General features: G+C 35.8%; 2 protein-coding genes and 1 pseudogene across 2 annotated transcripts; 1 reads left to right on the top strand and 2 right to left on the bottom strand.

The window, feature by feature from the left end:
- Positions 1–833: 833 nt before the first annotated feature.
- On the top strand, positions 834–2,324 carry LOC130986436 (probable protein phosphatase 2C 15). The gene is made up of 4 exons (XM_057909840.1): positions 834–989; positions 1,078–1,203; positions 1,365–1,597; positions 1,875–2,324. Exons 1-4 carry the CDS (start codon positions 861–863, stop codon positions 2,089–2,091), a joined length of 705 nt encoding a protein of 234 aa, XP_057765823.1. The 5' UTR covers positions 834–860; the 3' UTR covers positions 2,092–2,324.
- Positions 2,325–3,831: 1,507 nt separating this feature from the next.
- On the bottom strand, positions 3,832–8,531 carry LOC131025583 (LEAF RUST 10 DISEASE-RESISTANCE LOCUS RECEPTOR-LIKE PROTEIN KINASE-like 2.4; annotated as a pseudogene).
- A 4,444-nt stretch (positions 8,532–12,975) lies between these two features.
- Positions 12,976–14,667, bottom strand: LOC130986427 (PR5-like receptor kinase). The gene is made up of 2 exons (XM_057909831.1): positions 14,483–14,667; positions 12,976–14,264 (listed from the first exon to the last, which is right to left on the bottom strand). Exons 1-2 carry the CDS (start codon positions 14,529–14,531, stop codon positions 13,156–13,158), a joined length of 1,158 nt encoding a protein of 385 aa, XP_057765814.1. The 5' UTR covers positions 14,532–14,667; the 3' UTR covers positions 12,976–13,155.
- Positions 14,668–14,826: the final 159 nt, after the last annotated feature.

The following is a 14,826-nucleotide window of genomic DNA, read 5'->3' as shown; positions in this document are numbered from 1 at the left end:
ATATTACAGCTTAAGCTGCGATAGCTTTGGAAATAATCCTGGATTTGATTAAGAGGAGTTCGATTGTAGCATGCGAAGAAGATGAGCTTAGGAGAGATTGCAAAAGAAACAAAAGGAGACTGAGGCAGGGACAGATTTCTGAAAGTAAGACACGTGGAACAATCCGCAATCGGGATCACTACTAATTGTGAAGGGAAATTCTAGAGAGAAGTTTCTACAGGCATAGGATTTTGGGCATTTGGAATGAGCTTTGAGTAGAAGAAGAAGGCATAGCAACAACATTAACATATGCTTGCCAACACCCATATAAACCAAATCTCCTCTACCCTGCTATAATCACATTCCTTTTCAATGTTGTTCTTATCCATAATTATCCTGATTTCATCCGCATCATTCCATCTTTCAGCATCAACATACATATTATAGCAACAAGACGTACCTACTACGTTTATGTGCTCGTCTCTGTTGCTCTTTTCTTTTGGTTTTAGAAAGCTTTAATTGAAACTAACTGCACAGTCTCCTCAAACAACGGCGTTGTCAAGAACACAACAATGGGTGCATGAATCCTTAGTATTGGAGAAATACATGTGTATATCTATAAACCAAATCTCCTCTTCCACATCACCAAAGAATATGTATTGCATTAGAATTCTATTCCTCTTCCACATCACCGCATTGAAGATTTCGTTGTTAATAAAATCAACGTTACCTTCACAAGAAAAATCGACCTTTCTAATCTGCAACGGCATCCTCTTCTTCCTCGACAAAACCCGCCCCCTTCGGCTTCCGAATTTATAAAATAAATCTAATACTTTATCGGCCTTGTTATCGGATTGAGGGAAGTTTGTCATTTTGTGACGATGCTTGCCTTACCTCTTCAGGTTGGTCCTCTTCGTTGTTGGCCAGGGGGTTTGTGTCTTTCTCGATCAATTGGTGACATGGATGTGGGCGAATTTATTGTTCCAATACCATATGTCAAGCAAGTAAAGGTAGATCTAATAACTTTTTTAGTACTTTCTTGTTTTAACACGGCAAATTTACCTTGAAATGACCGACTTTTGTTTCGTGTCAATGAAGTTATCAAGTACAGGGGGAAGGCTAATAATCGCCTCTGATGGTGTCTGGGATGCATTGTCATCAGAAATGGCTGCAAAATCGTGCCGTGGATTGCCTGCCGAACTTGCTGCTCGTCTAGTGGTGAAGGTATCGAACTCATAAGCCCCTGTCTTTAGTTTATACGAATCTGCTCTTTAGTGTATATGATGAAAAATAGAAAATGGTTGCTGAAATCTTGATTTGCACCAATGGTAAACCAGCCTTTATGGGATTACCATATCTCATTGCATGAAACCGGTATTGTATAGGAAGCGTTGAGGTCGCGTGGGCTCAAGGATGACACGACTTGCATAGTCGTTGATATAATTCCGCCAGACAACAATCCTCCGCCTTCCCTCCCGCCCAAGAAATACAACAAGCTCAAAGCCTTATTTTTCAGAAAAAAATCTTGGAAATCCACCAACAAATTAGCAAAGAAGCTATCTGCTGTGGGTATCGTGGAGGAGTTATTCGAAGAAGGATGGGCAATGCTTGCTGAAAGGTCAGTATAAGACCTAAAAACTTGTTTTCTTGGTGTTGATTTGAGATAATGTGAGTATTTGAAGGATTAGATGATCAGACGAGATCAAAATTGTTCATCATAAAAGCATGTGATGGATCACCCTATATTATTTTTATCTAACTACGCTATCACCCAAAGCAAACGCTCTTTAGTGTATATATATTTGAATCTGTTTGAAAATGTGAAGACCTCATAAACTGGGGAGTATAATATGTGAAGTTGTACAAAATTGATCTTATTTCTTCAACAATGGCAGACTTGGAAATGATGAGCCGACTACACAGACGGGCAGTCTTTTTGTGTGTGCCGTGTGCCAAGCTGACCTGGCACCTAATGAGGGAATCTCTGTTTATGCTGGATCGATATTCTCGGTGAGCTCGAAACCATGGCAAGGTCCTTTCCTCTGTTCCGACTGTCGGAATAAGAAGGATGCCATGGAAGGGAAGAGACCAAGTGGAGTTAGAGTAGTATAGGTTAGCTGATCTTTGTTTAATTGCTGCCATTCTTTTGTTTTCCTTCTTGTTCTTGCTTAGGTGATTATTTTGGATATCGAATGTTAAAATCGATATATTTTCTCTAATTAAATTCATTGTTAAGGTAGGGAAAAACAAGTGCATTCTTTGGCTAACATATTGCTCTGTCACGGATGAAATTGGCGGTTAGTATTTGTAATAAATAAAATAAAGATTTCATTCTCGTTCCATCAGGATATGTATGGTTTAGATTTTTGAATTTCCTATTCTTGATTATCACAACAAAAAAGTCTTTTTTTCATAATAATTTAGCTATACAATTGATATACATATGGAAATTCTCCAATTCTTATTTTTCTGATTGACATTGTCAATCTAATGCAACTCCGAACCAGCAAAGTTTCAACAAGACCAAAACAAAAGAAAATTAATAGAGCAAACAAGTTGCCAAAATGGAAAATAAATGCAAATCCTGATGAATGTGACTGAATTTAATTTAAGAGATGAAATGGAAGTTGGAAACTAGGGGTGAGCAACCGGACCGGACCGACAAAATCGAGGACCGAATTCTTAAGATTTGTAGGACCGAACCGGACCAACCTAAACACTAGGACCGGACCGAAACCGCCGTCGGTTCTCGGTCCGGTCCGGTCCAAAACCGAAAAAAATTGGGCAGTTGCGAAATAAACCAAAAAATCACATTTTTACACATATTTTAAAAGACACAAAAATCTGCCCAATAATCGAATACAAAATCTGCCCTAGCTCGACACAAAATCTGCCCAACAATCGAATACAAAAAGACACAAACTGAAATCATGAAAGATATAGCTCGACAATTCACAATATCACAAACTGAAATCATAAAGCATGTTTCAAAATCTGCCCTAGCTCTAATCAATAATATCAGAATTCGGAAATCACAATATGCACAAACTGAAATCTGATCTAAAGAAACGATTTTGGTGAGGCGACGGGAGACTGGAGCGGCCGGCAGGGGAGTCGCGGCCGGAGGGGAGTCGCTGGGCGCTGCGAACTGCTGGGCGCTGGCGGCTGGCGACTTCGGGGTGAGGGTGAGGTGAGCGATTGGAGAGTGGAGGAGATGGCGAACTTCTGGGAGGGAGATTGGAGAGTGGAGGTCCGGAGGTGCTGGCGGCTGGAGAGTGGAGGAGATTGGAGATGGCGAACTGCTGGGCCGCTGGCGGCAAACGGAGGGCCGCAAGCCGGCGACAATGGCGGCGACAGTGGGGGGCGGCGCAATTTAGGAGAGAAAGGGAGGAGAACTGAGAGAGACGAAGGGGGAGATTGAGTTTAGGTAATTAGGGTTTCTACTATTTTTCAGAATATTAGAAATAATTAAAATATTAATAATATTAATAAAAATATTAAATATATATTTAATATATATATATATATTCGGTTCGGTTCGGTTTTCATCGGTTTTCACCTCCTTCGGACCGAAACCGAACCGACAATAATTCGGTCCAGTAAAATAGGACCGGACCGGACCAATCACTGGACCAAAACCGGCCCGGACCGAAAAAACCGACCGATTCGTCGGTTTTGGTCCGATTTTGCTCACCCCTATTGGAAACAACCTTGCAAACTTAAATTCTTCAGTTTTTCTTACTTATTTTTCAAACAGTGCCAATGCAACATTTCAACAAGCAAAAAAGGATGAAGTTAGAAGATTGTCACACTAAACACTAGACATGTTAACATAAAAATTCAAGAAAAATACTAGAAAGATTCAAAGGTTGAAAACTGTGGGGGATAAAGGTAAGGTTTAGGTGGAAAGTCCAATGATCCATGTTTCCCTTCCAATATTTGTACGACCTTGGTCATCGAAGGTCGGTCATTAGGGTTTGTCTGTATGCACCACAACCCAACAATGATCAAGTTTCTCTTTACAAGCTGGTTTTAATCTTCTCATCCAATTTTCCAACAAGATCCGTTGCTGCATTAATCTGAAGCTGCTTGTAGATATGATGAGGGAAGTATACTTCACTCGTACGATCTACATCCCTTGGATCACTGATGTTTCTCCTTCCTCCCACCATTTTCAAAACCAATATTCCATAGCTAAACACATCACACTTGTAAGACACTTCTCCCAAGTTTCTAGAAAACACTTCAGGGGCAATGTACCCGATAGTACCTCTCGCCACCGACTGTTTGGACACAACTTGGCAAGTCCAAAATCTGAAATCCTAGAATTCAAATCCTTATCAAGAAGAATGTTCTGAGGCTTGATGTCCAAATGAAGGATTCTCGCATTGCAACCTTGATGCAAGTGCTCTAGCCCTCGAGCAATGCCAAGTGCGATCTCAAACAATTTATCCCATCCTAACCTAGATTTTGCAGAAGCAGAAGCAGTGTTGCAAATGAATTTTTCAAGAAATCCATTAGACATGAAGTCATAAATGAGAGCTCTTTTAGAACCTTGGAAACAAAATCCTAAAAGCGCTACAATGTTAAGGTGGGAAGTTACTGATAGTGACAACCTCATTCATGAAATCTTCCCCATTTCATTAGATTCGTTCAAGACCTTCTTCACTGCCACGAGACCGTAACTTTTCACTAAATGAGTTTGTCATTTTCTTGATGCTCGAGTATTTGTATCTCATTGGTGCAAGGTTTTCATTCTGCTTCAGAAAGTGTTGGATGCCTTTTTCATTTTCATATTTTGCCTTTCCACGCTTTCTCCAAATGAAAACGAAAAGAATTATCAAAGCTGATGTAAGGGCGGCTGTTATTATACCACATGTAGTGATAAAATTTGGTTTATCTATATCATTTTGATATAATTAATCAATATCGTTTTATTTGATAAAAGTAAAAAATACAGATGCAATATTTATTATATTTAATTTTTAAATTAATAATTTGATCTATTTAATTTTATAATTAAGGGCGTTTATGCTTATTTTGCATGATTAGTAACATGCATATATAATTGAGTATTTTATTCTCGAAAGTAAGATTTCTCCAATCTCACCATTTCAATGAGATATGAATCAAGCAAAACTAACCTAATGATATAAACAATCAAGGCTTTGAAATACTACAAAGTTTGAATTCATTTAAGTAAACAAAGAATTAAACCTTACTATTTTTATCTATCAAGACTAATCCTCATAGTAAAATCTCTTTAAAACAATACTCAATAAATTAATAAACTCTATGAATTTATAAATTTCTCATGTCCCAACTTTGTTCAGTTCGAAAATCATTAAAATAATAATATAATAACTTTTTAGAGAACCTCTTTCTAAATATATAGGTCCTGTTAATATTAAATTAATAATTATAAAAAATATCACAATTATAAATACTATGGTAATTTGTTGAAATATGAACTTATTGTTGAATCATCTTCAGGTAAATCATAATTAGAATCTCCAGTATTACCAGCCACAACAAATTGATGGATACATGCATTTATTTAATTTAAATATTATCTCTAATTTATTTTTACAAATTATAACATGATTTAAAATTATAATTTCGAAAATTAAGAGAACACTCAATAAATTTAAAAGTTATTAACTTAGAGCATCCACATTGGTCTTACATGATAGCTTACTTTATGAGGGGGGGACCATATGGTGTAAAGAGACTGCATTGGGGTTACATGATAGCCTACATGATTTTTTTAGTTTTGATTTTTATGTTTTTCACTTAAATTTAATTGCTCAAATTTAAATAACACATTTTACTAATAATTAAAATTCCATTAAAATAAAAAACCTAAAAATTACTCCCTCCGTCCCAGCTTTTAGTATCCAACTTTCCTTTTTTGGCCGTCCCACATTTTAGTATCCACTTCTATTTTTAGTAAAAGTAGGTGGGGCCCTTACTCCACTTTAATTATCTTAACTCTCACATATAATGTGGGACCCTTATTCCACTCACAACACATCAATGACTTTATTAAAACCCGTGCCGTTCTCAACTGGATACCAAAAGCCGGGACGGAGGGAGTACATTAAAAAAATTAAAAACATAATTAAAATTACATAAATTAAAATCCTAGTCTAGATAAGCCCACGACGCTTGAGCATTTCTTGGATAGATCGGGGCACAATTTAGGTCATAGTAATTTGAGTTGTGTGGATCCATGAAGGGTGTAGAGAGAGGAAGAAAGGAAGAAGTGAGGAAGATGAAGAAGGTGAAGGAAAAAAACGAGGAAGAAGAAGAAAAAAAAGAGAAGAAAAAGAAGAGAAGAAAAGAAAAGAAAAAGTCAAAAATCCCGCAAATCGAGGCCATCATTTTCAAAATTCGATTTTTTTTAATGGCACGTGTAAACAATAGAACGTGTAGCCCTCGTATAAGTGAGGGCTGCATCGGCTTACACGATAGCAGCCTTACACGAGTAGGCTGCTATCGTGTAACCGATGCGGATGCTCTTATCAATAAATAAAATTCTTAGGTCCCAGAGTTGTTTATTTATAATGGTTTTATTGTACTCCCTCCGTCCACAAAGATTATATGGTGGAGTGGAGTAGGAATGGTGAAACGGTTTTGATTTTTCAGTTATAACCATAATCGAATCGAAATTTCGGTAACCGTAATTTACGGGTTCGATTCGGTAATCAATTTTAGCTTTAGTTGAAATTCAATTAATCGGTTTAATCGAAAACTGTTCGGTTAAAAATCGATATATTAACCAATTAACTTTTTAAAAAAGATAAAAATACTATTTTAAAATTAAAACATAATTATATTTACTCATATTTATAGTGCGAGTACTTATATATACTCATATTTATATATTGCAATAATCTACCCATTTTGGACTCCCAAATTCTTTCATATTTTACTCATAATCTACACATTTTGGACTCCCAAATTATATTTACTCATATTTATAGTGCGAGTACTTATGTATACTCATATTTATGTATTGCAATAATCTAAGGGATTATAGCCAAAAAATACACGAACTTTGATAAAAGTTGCAATTTTCACCTGAACTTTCAAATTAGCCAAAATATACCTGAACTTATATTTTTTGTTGTAAATTTCACCTGAACTTGCAATGATTGAACTCCGTCGAGGTGAAATTTACAACAAAAAATATAAGTTCAGGTATATTTTGGCCAATTTGAAAGTTCAGGTGAAAATTGCAACTTTTATCAAAGTTTGTGTATTTTTTTGCTATAATCCCATAATCTAAAAGCAAAAGTAAGCAGTTCTTTCGTGAACGGAAAGAGTATTATTTACACAATTAACCTTACAAGTAAGTACGTAAACAAGATAATAGATAATTTATATTTTGTGTTCAATAATACTTTTTCAATTGGTATAGATTTAGAGGGTGTTTGACTGAGCTTATAAACTATTTAAAACAACTTATAATTAAGTTGTTTATGAGCTTATAAATTTTTTTAAATGTTTGACAAAATAAACTCATAAATAACTTATAAGCTCTAAAAATAAGCTTCGAGAACTTATAAGCTCCCCCAAAAATAATAAGTTCATCTACCCAGCTTATTTTTTCATAATCTTATATGCAACAATCATTTTACAAATATTATTCAACTAGAATTTATTGTTTTCATCATATACCATTTTAAGTTCATCTTTCGTTAATTTTCTCTCTCTACAAATATTTTCTTTCTCTAACAAAGGTACTTTGACAATTTATAAGTTATCGTTTCCACATTTGCCATTTTGGTCCGTCCGCGATATCGTTTCCACTTCCATTTATAGAAGTAGGGTCCACAAACTTCCACTCACAACAATTGTGGGACCCAAACTCCACTCACTACATATCCACTACAATCCACCACTTTTCTTAAAACCCGTGCCGTCCACAATGTGGAAACGATATTGCGGACGGAGGGAGTACATTTTATAACTTATTGAAACTTATAAGCTCTTAAAATAAGCTTAGCCAAACACCCTCTGTGTGTGAACAGTGAGGTCCCGGGTTCAAACCCCACTGCTCCCCCTCCCCAACTCCCCCAAATAAAAATAAAACAGTAGTGTAATATGGTATGATATACAATAATGAATTCATATTGTTAAATGAGACATTACACGTCAATGCTAATGAAAGGACATACCTATAAAACCGATCTTTTTAAGTGTCGTGTTTCCTGAAAACAAAATCAACATTAATCAGCAAGTCGCAGGTATATACTAATTTGGCTGGTTTTTCAGTTTGAAGCTTCACTTTTTTCCTATTCTCAACGCAACTAAATATGCAGCAATGAGATTGAGAAAATACCTGTTTTGCAGTAGAAGTCATTCTCGTTTTCTGCAAGACACTGCCCTCCTCCACTGTAGCATCGATTACAATCTTCAGGCACATTCCACTCCAAAGTGTAACTAGGACTCAAGAGGTGTAATAGGTCACTTGAGTTTCCATCAGACTTGATAGGTAGTTGAGTCAAGGAACATTCTAGAGGAATCGCCGGAGCGTGATCGTGCATTGCCGGAATTTTATAGTACACTGTAGAGGCTTCACTGCTGTACGGCTATAGTTTTGGAAGTAATCTTGGATTTGACGGTTGGTAGTTTTATTGAAGCTCTCCCAAAACCAAATACTCTCTTCATCCATGAAAGAACTTCCTAGGAGGGAGTGGCACGAATTTTAAGAAAAAATATTATTGAGTGTATTGAGAGTGAAGAAAAGATAGTTGAGTGTATTGGGAGTGGTGAAATTGTATTATACTCCATCCGTCCCAATATTAGTGGCCACTTTCTTTTCGGCACAGAGATTAAGAAATTGAGTGTGGCGCACAAAAATTAGTGAGTTAATTAATCCTTTCTCCAACCTATCTTCTTCAACCTATACTTCTCAATTTCCACAGCTCAGCCCCATTCCTTCAATTCCGGCGAGCAACAGCAGGAGCCGCCGGTCTCCCTCAATTCTCAGTCGCCGGAGAAACTCACATTTTTCTCCGACGAACTCCAAAACACATGCCCCATTGGTATTGCAACTCAATATTCAGTTCTTAGGGAAAAGTTTGCTGGTGAACCTGAACATGCAATAAAAAAAAGGGTAAATTTGGTATAAAATCATAATAAATTTCTAAATTTTGGTATTTCCCACAATCTTTCATTCTTGTTTCAAAATTTATAATAAATCATTTTTTTGGAATTTCCCACGATGACAGATTTCGATCAAAAATTTAAATGACGTGATAATACAATGTAATTACATGGAAATTATGTGACATGACAATCTAATTGTCCCCTATGTTTTAACGGTGATTGATCCCGTTAGAGTTGCGCTTGAGGCGGCCGTTAAAACGTGGAGGCATTTTACTTTAGTTTTGAAACGCTGAAGTAGTAAACAACGTCAACCCTGACGTTAGGGTGTTAAAGGCGATATGGGTGTCAACGTTGAGGGAAAAAGTAGTACTTAACCCTTAAATATGCCACATCATTCAAGTTCGGCGCCACATAATTTAAAAAATTCGCCGAAATATCACACTATGGGAAATTCCAAAAAAAGTGATTTATTATGTATTTTGAAACAAGAATGAAAGTTTGTGGAAAAAATTAAAATTTGAAAATGTTAAGTCCGGAGGGTCTCGAATAGGTGTATGGGGAGGGGGGGAATACACCTATAGGCTATTTTGACTTCAAAATAAATCAAAATGAAACTTCAAACACAAACTCACTCAACCTGTTTACTGAAAAGAGTTTTGACCAAAATAGGATTGACGACTGATACTGAATACTCTTCAGTAAGGAGTTATCAGTTAAGTCAAAGACCTTAACTGATACACATAAGGCTTCAGTCGAGTTTGATAAACAGAGATATGTTATGAATCTTAATGACTATCAGAAGATAGATCAGTTAGACTGATAACACACGCAGCGGAAATCTTTTGTTTCGTAATAGCCTGTGTGATTAAACACGTTGTCAGTCTTTAGGTTTCTCTTTGCAATTAATCAGTTTTCAGTTTAAGAAGGTAAGAGCACAAGCAAGAAAGTAAATACTGAAACCTGTAAATAACACAGAGATTTTTACGTGGTTCGGAAAACACTTCCTACATCTAGGGTCGGTTGATCAGACCAACAACTTCACTGAGCAAGTGCTTACGGGTGCACTGCAAACCTGAACGCGTGCTTGTGGGTGCACACAAACCGAAATGACTGAAGATCCAATTTTCAGTACCAACGCACCTCGTTGGATTTCTCACTCCTAGCACACACTGGGCACTAGGACCTCACAGAGACAGAACACCCGTCTGAACTCCTTTTCGACACAAACACTCAATTCGATAGGCTGAAGAGAGGTTTGAAAACTTTCCAACTAGACTACAAAGAACAAGTTCTTTGCAGTTAGTTTTACCTAGGCTTTGGATAAACAATATTTGCCTAAGGTCTAAGAGAATATATGTAATCAGCAGTGACTGATTTTTGGCTTTGTGATTCTCTTATTCGATACAAACTTTGGAGAGGCTTGGCTTTAGCAAAGTAACAATTTTGGCAGCGTTTCAGCTTATGTCGTTGAATCGGTGAAGATTGAAGTGATCCTCGAGCGCTATTTATTGGAGGCGTCTTGAATAGATCCATTGGCGGAGATGGTCTTCAAGATTTCTTCCGTTAGAGAGTAATTTGAACTTGGGCTGAGGTTTCAATCTTCGAGGTTCCTTGTTTGGTGAGAACGGCTACTTTGAAGAGCAGGAGATGCGACATCTCTGAAAAGGTAATCACCGAAAAGGAATAGCCTCTGCAGAGAAAGGACGATCCTGAGATCTCTGCATTTAATGCGGCTGTACTTCTGGAGTGCGTGGCTTCCTTTGAACGTTGAAGGTTCAGTCCGAGGAAGAATGTTTAACTGATACTTGACTTTAGTATCAGTCTGCTGATTCCACGTGACTCGCATTAAGTAATCAGTCGAAACTGATCCTTCGACTGATGCTTCAGTCGGTATCTTCAGTCTTCAGTCTTCAGTCCTTCGTTCTTCAGTCTTCAGTCTTCAGAACAACAACTAAACTAGAAAAAGAACTCTAACACTTGAGTTCGAACAATTCTAGTCTATTACACTTGAAGCCTATTGATTTTGGTATCATCAAAACTAGGATTAGGATATTTCATTAAGTTCCCAACAGAAAATTTATTATTGATTTAAACCAAATTTACCCTTAAAAAATTGGGAGGTGGGGGGAGGGGGGTTAGTGGGAGGTGGGTGGGGGTGGCGAGAATTTTTTTTAGAAAAATAAAAAAACAAATTGAGGGGGCAAATTTGTGATTATAATAAAATTAAAAGTTTATTTATAAGCAATACATCTTTTTTTTCTATTTCTTTAACTTTTTCACTTTTTTATTTTATTTATTTTTTAAAATTTTGAAATTCGATTAATTTTAAAATATTTGATATGCATATCAAATTAAAGATCATGACAAGAGCTTTAATTTGATACTATATTATGTAAATATTAGATTTAAAATATAAAAATTATATTTATTTAAAGATTAAAACTTGAGAAAAAAATTCTCTCTCCTCTCTCCTCTTTTTTTTTTGAATAAATCTATTTTTTTCAATTATCTTTTAACTTATACTATTGTTCTCTTTTTTCACAATACCAATTTTTATTAATGTGAATTATTCTTTATTTTTTTATATTAAACTAAAATATTTATCTTAAATTACAGTATTTTTTATTATATTTAGAATTTTTTTATATAAAAATCAAATTAATATAAATTTTATATATAATAAAATATAAAAATATTTTTCGTGCGTTGCACGAGTACAAATGCTAGTTATGATGTAAATGTTAATTTAGTAAAACAAAATAATTTCATTCCATTCCATTTCTATAATTTATTTTTAGATATCAATCATAGGAATGAAATCAAACAAGGAATTACAATTCCATTCGTTTTGTATTTCTTATGCATACCAAGCAAATGAATCACCAAGTTTGTCATTGTTTTCCTCCCTTCATTCAATTCCACCTTCATTCCATTCCATCATACCAATCACCTCCTTAGAATCAGCCTTGAGTAGAAGAAGATGGCAGAGGAATAAGAGAGACAAATTCTTGATAGGAGCAAACAATAGAAATGTGCTATTTTCCATGCAATTTTCTGGGTTTATTTAATCTTAAATTCTATGTCATTGTCTCTGTCCAACACGCTAGTTGACTGATTTGTAAATTATCTTACTTTTATTTATCTTGACTTGAATGAAAACCATCCTACACTCTAGTTGACTTGGAAATTTGTTGGTGGAAGACACTCAGATATGGCATTAGTATTTTTTTTGTCACGAATATTTAACATTTATAATAAAATATTTTGAACTTCTGTTTTTTCTTAAAAAGTTTCAACTTTGAACGGTTTTCATAAAATGTCTAGCTGTACAAAATTTTGTAATAAAAAAATGATTGTTCTCAAACTGATTGCACTCAAGTTGTGAATCCTACTACTTCAAATTGATAATTCAAAATTTCTTTGGCGACACAAGTCTTCTATTCCACGCAATTTTTCACCCATGTTAGAATAAGAATCCTTTAAAATCCCAGTGTTCAAGATATATGTAAGGAGGTGTACGTGTGTTGGCCTAGTGGTAAGAGAAAAGAGATTAATGCCCAAAATCTGAGGTCTTGGGTTCGAGTACTCCATTGCGGTCTTTAAAATTCCTTTATTTCTTATGTAATTTATTAAAAAAAAGATATATGTAAGGTGAATTTTTAATGCTCAACACATAATACTAGCTATAACCTTGCCCTGGATTTCTAGTAGATAAAGATAGATCAAATATGCAGGACAATGTATCCTGGCTGACTGAACAACTCTCTCACAAATGGATATAGTTATCGAAATGAATATAAATGCAAATCCTAATGAATGTGTGTCTGACTTTAAGGGATGAAATGAAAGTGCGAAAGTTAGATTCAAATTCCAGGAGCTTCTAATCTTAATAATGGGGATATATAGTCTTCACAGTTTTTCTTGTATATTTCTAACGGTAACACTTTCCACAAGACCAATGCTATTCCAACCAACCAGCAAACAGGATGAAGTTCGAATATTGTCACACTAATAAACACTTCACATGTTGACATACAAATTCAAGTAAAATACTAGAAACTAGAAAGATACAGAAGTTGAATAGCTTGGTTCTGCTCTTGGTGGAGAGTAAAGGTAAGGTTTGGGTGGAATCTCCAATGATCCAAGTTTCCCTTCCAACATCTCTACCACCCTCGTCATCGACGGTCGATCCTTAGGGTTCGTCTGAACGCACCATAACCCAACAATGATCAAGTTTCTCTTTACAAGCTGGCTTTCATCTTCTTCATTGAAATTTCCAGCAAGATTTCCATCTCTTTCTGCATTCATCTCAACCTGCTTGTAGAGGTAATGTGGGAAGTATATTTCACTCGTACGATCTACTTCTCTTCGATCAATGTTTCTCCTTCCTCCAACCATTTCCAACACCAGCATACCATAACTATACACATCACACTTATAAGAGACTTCCCCGAAGTTTCTAGAAAATACTTCAGGGGCAATGTACCCTATTGTCCCTCTTGCCACCATCATAGAGACTATGCTCGATCTGTTTGGACACAATTTAGCAAGCCCAAAATCTGAAATTCTTGGATTCATGTCCTTATCTAGAAGAATGTTCTGAGGCTTAATGTCCAAATGAAGAATCCTCGTATTGCAGCCTTGATGCAAGTACTCTAGCCCTCGAGCAATGCCAAGTGCAATCTCAAACAACTTATCCCACCCCAACCGAGATTCTGCAGATGACGGAGCATTGTTGCAAACGAACTTTTCAAGAGATCCATTAGGCATGAAATCATAAATGAGAGCTCTTTTAGAACCTTCAAAACAAAATCCTAAAAGCGTGACAATATTAATATGGGAAGTTCTGCTAATACTGGCAACCTCATTCATGAAATCTTCCCCATTTTCATTAGATTCGTTCAAGACCTTCACTGCCACAAGATGACCGTCGGGAAACTGTCCTTTGTAGACACTGCCAAACCCTCCTCTTCCCAAGTTTTCAGTAAATGAGTTCGTCATTTTCTTGATACTAGAGTATTTGTATCTCATTGGTGCAAGATTTCCATTGTTCTTGAGAAAGAGTTCAATGTCTCTATTCTGCTCTTGTTTTGCCTTTGCACGCTTCCTCCGGATGAAAACGAATATAATTATGAAAAAGGATGTAAGAGCGGTTATGGTGATACCAGCTGCCGAGGAAAAAATGTTGTTTTGATGAATCTCAGAAGAATGTAATAATAACTTAAAACTGTATGCTGATCAGTGATCACAATGAAGTTCAAGTATTAATTAAAGGAAACATAGATATTATTAATGAAGTTGAGCATCATCATAATTATGAATTTTTGAAAAAGAGGACAGCTGAAGATGAGAATATCTTGGCAGAGCATTGGTAAAAGGGACATACCTATAAAAAGGATATTTTGAAGTCTATTTCCTGCAAATAAATTCAACATTAGCCTTTAGATTTTAGGTGAAACAACAAAAAACTAATCTTTTTCTAACTACCTCGTTGCAAAGATTTTAGTCCTTTATTATTGGAAACTGATCAACCTAGCTAATAGTACTAAATAACTAAAGATCTATAAACAGTTTGCTACCGCTTTCGACACCATGTAAAAACTACAGATGTTGAGGCCTACCAGTGAACTGCAGCAGAAGAAGGCACTGCCCTCCTCTATCGAAACAATTAAGACATTGTTGAGAAACATCCCATTGTAATGTAAAGTTTGCAGTTACCAAATCGTACAA

The sequence above is a fragment of the Salvia miltiorrhiza genome, chromosome 5, assembly GCF_028751815.1.
Source record: "Salvia miltiorrhiza cultivar Shanhuang (shh) chromosome 5, IMPLAD_Smil_shh, whole genome shotgun sequence".
In the NCBI taxonomy this organism is placed as follows: Eukaryota; Viridiplantae; Streptophyta; class Magnoliopsida; order Lamiales; family Lamiaceae; genus Salvia; species Salvia miltiorrhiza.
The sequence above is the reverse complement of the archived record's forward strand: the minus strand, read 5'-3'. Positions and strand labels throughout refer to the sequence as shown.

Coding starts and splice junctions, on each gene's coding strand:
- LOC130986436 (XM_057909840.1), top strand. CDS start 861: ATGCTTGCCTTACCTCTTCAGGTTGGTCCTCTTCGTTGTTGGCCAGGG. Junction 990..1,077: donor CATATGTCAAGCAAGTAAAG/GTAGATCTAATA, acceptor GTGTCAATGAAG/TTATCAAGTACAGGGGGAAG. Junction 1,598..1,874: donor TGGGCAATGCTTGCTGAAAG/GTCAGTATAAGA, acceptor CAACAATGGCAG/ACTTGGAAATGATGAGCCGA.
- LOC130986427 (XM_057909831.1), bottom strand. CDS start 14,531: ATGTTGAATTTATTTGCAGGAAATAGACTTCAAAATATCCTTTTTATA. Junction 14,265..14,482: donor TCAAAATATCCTTTTTATAG/GTATGTCCCTTT, acceptor TTTCCTCGGCAG/CTGGTATCACCATAACCGCT.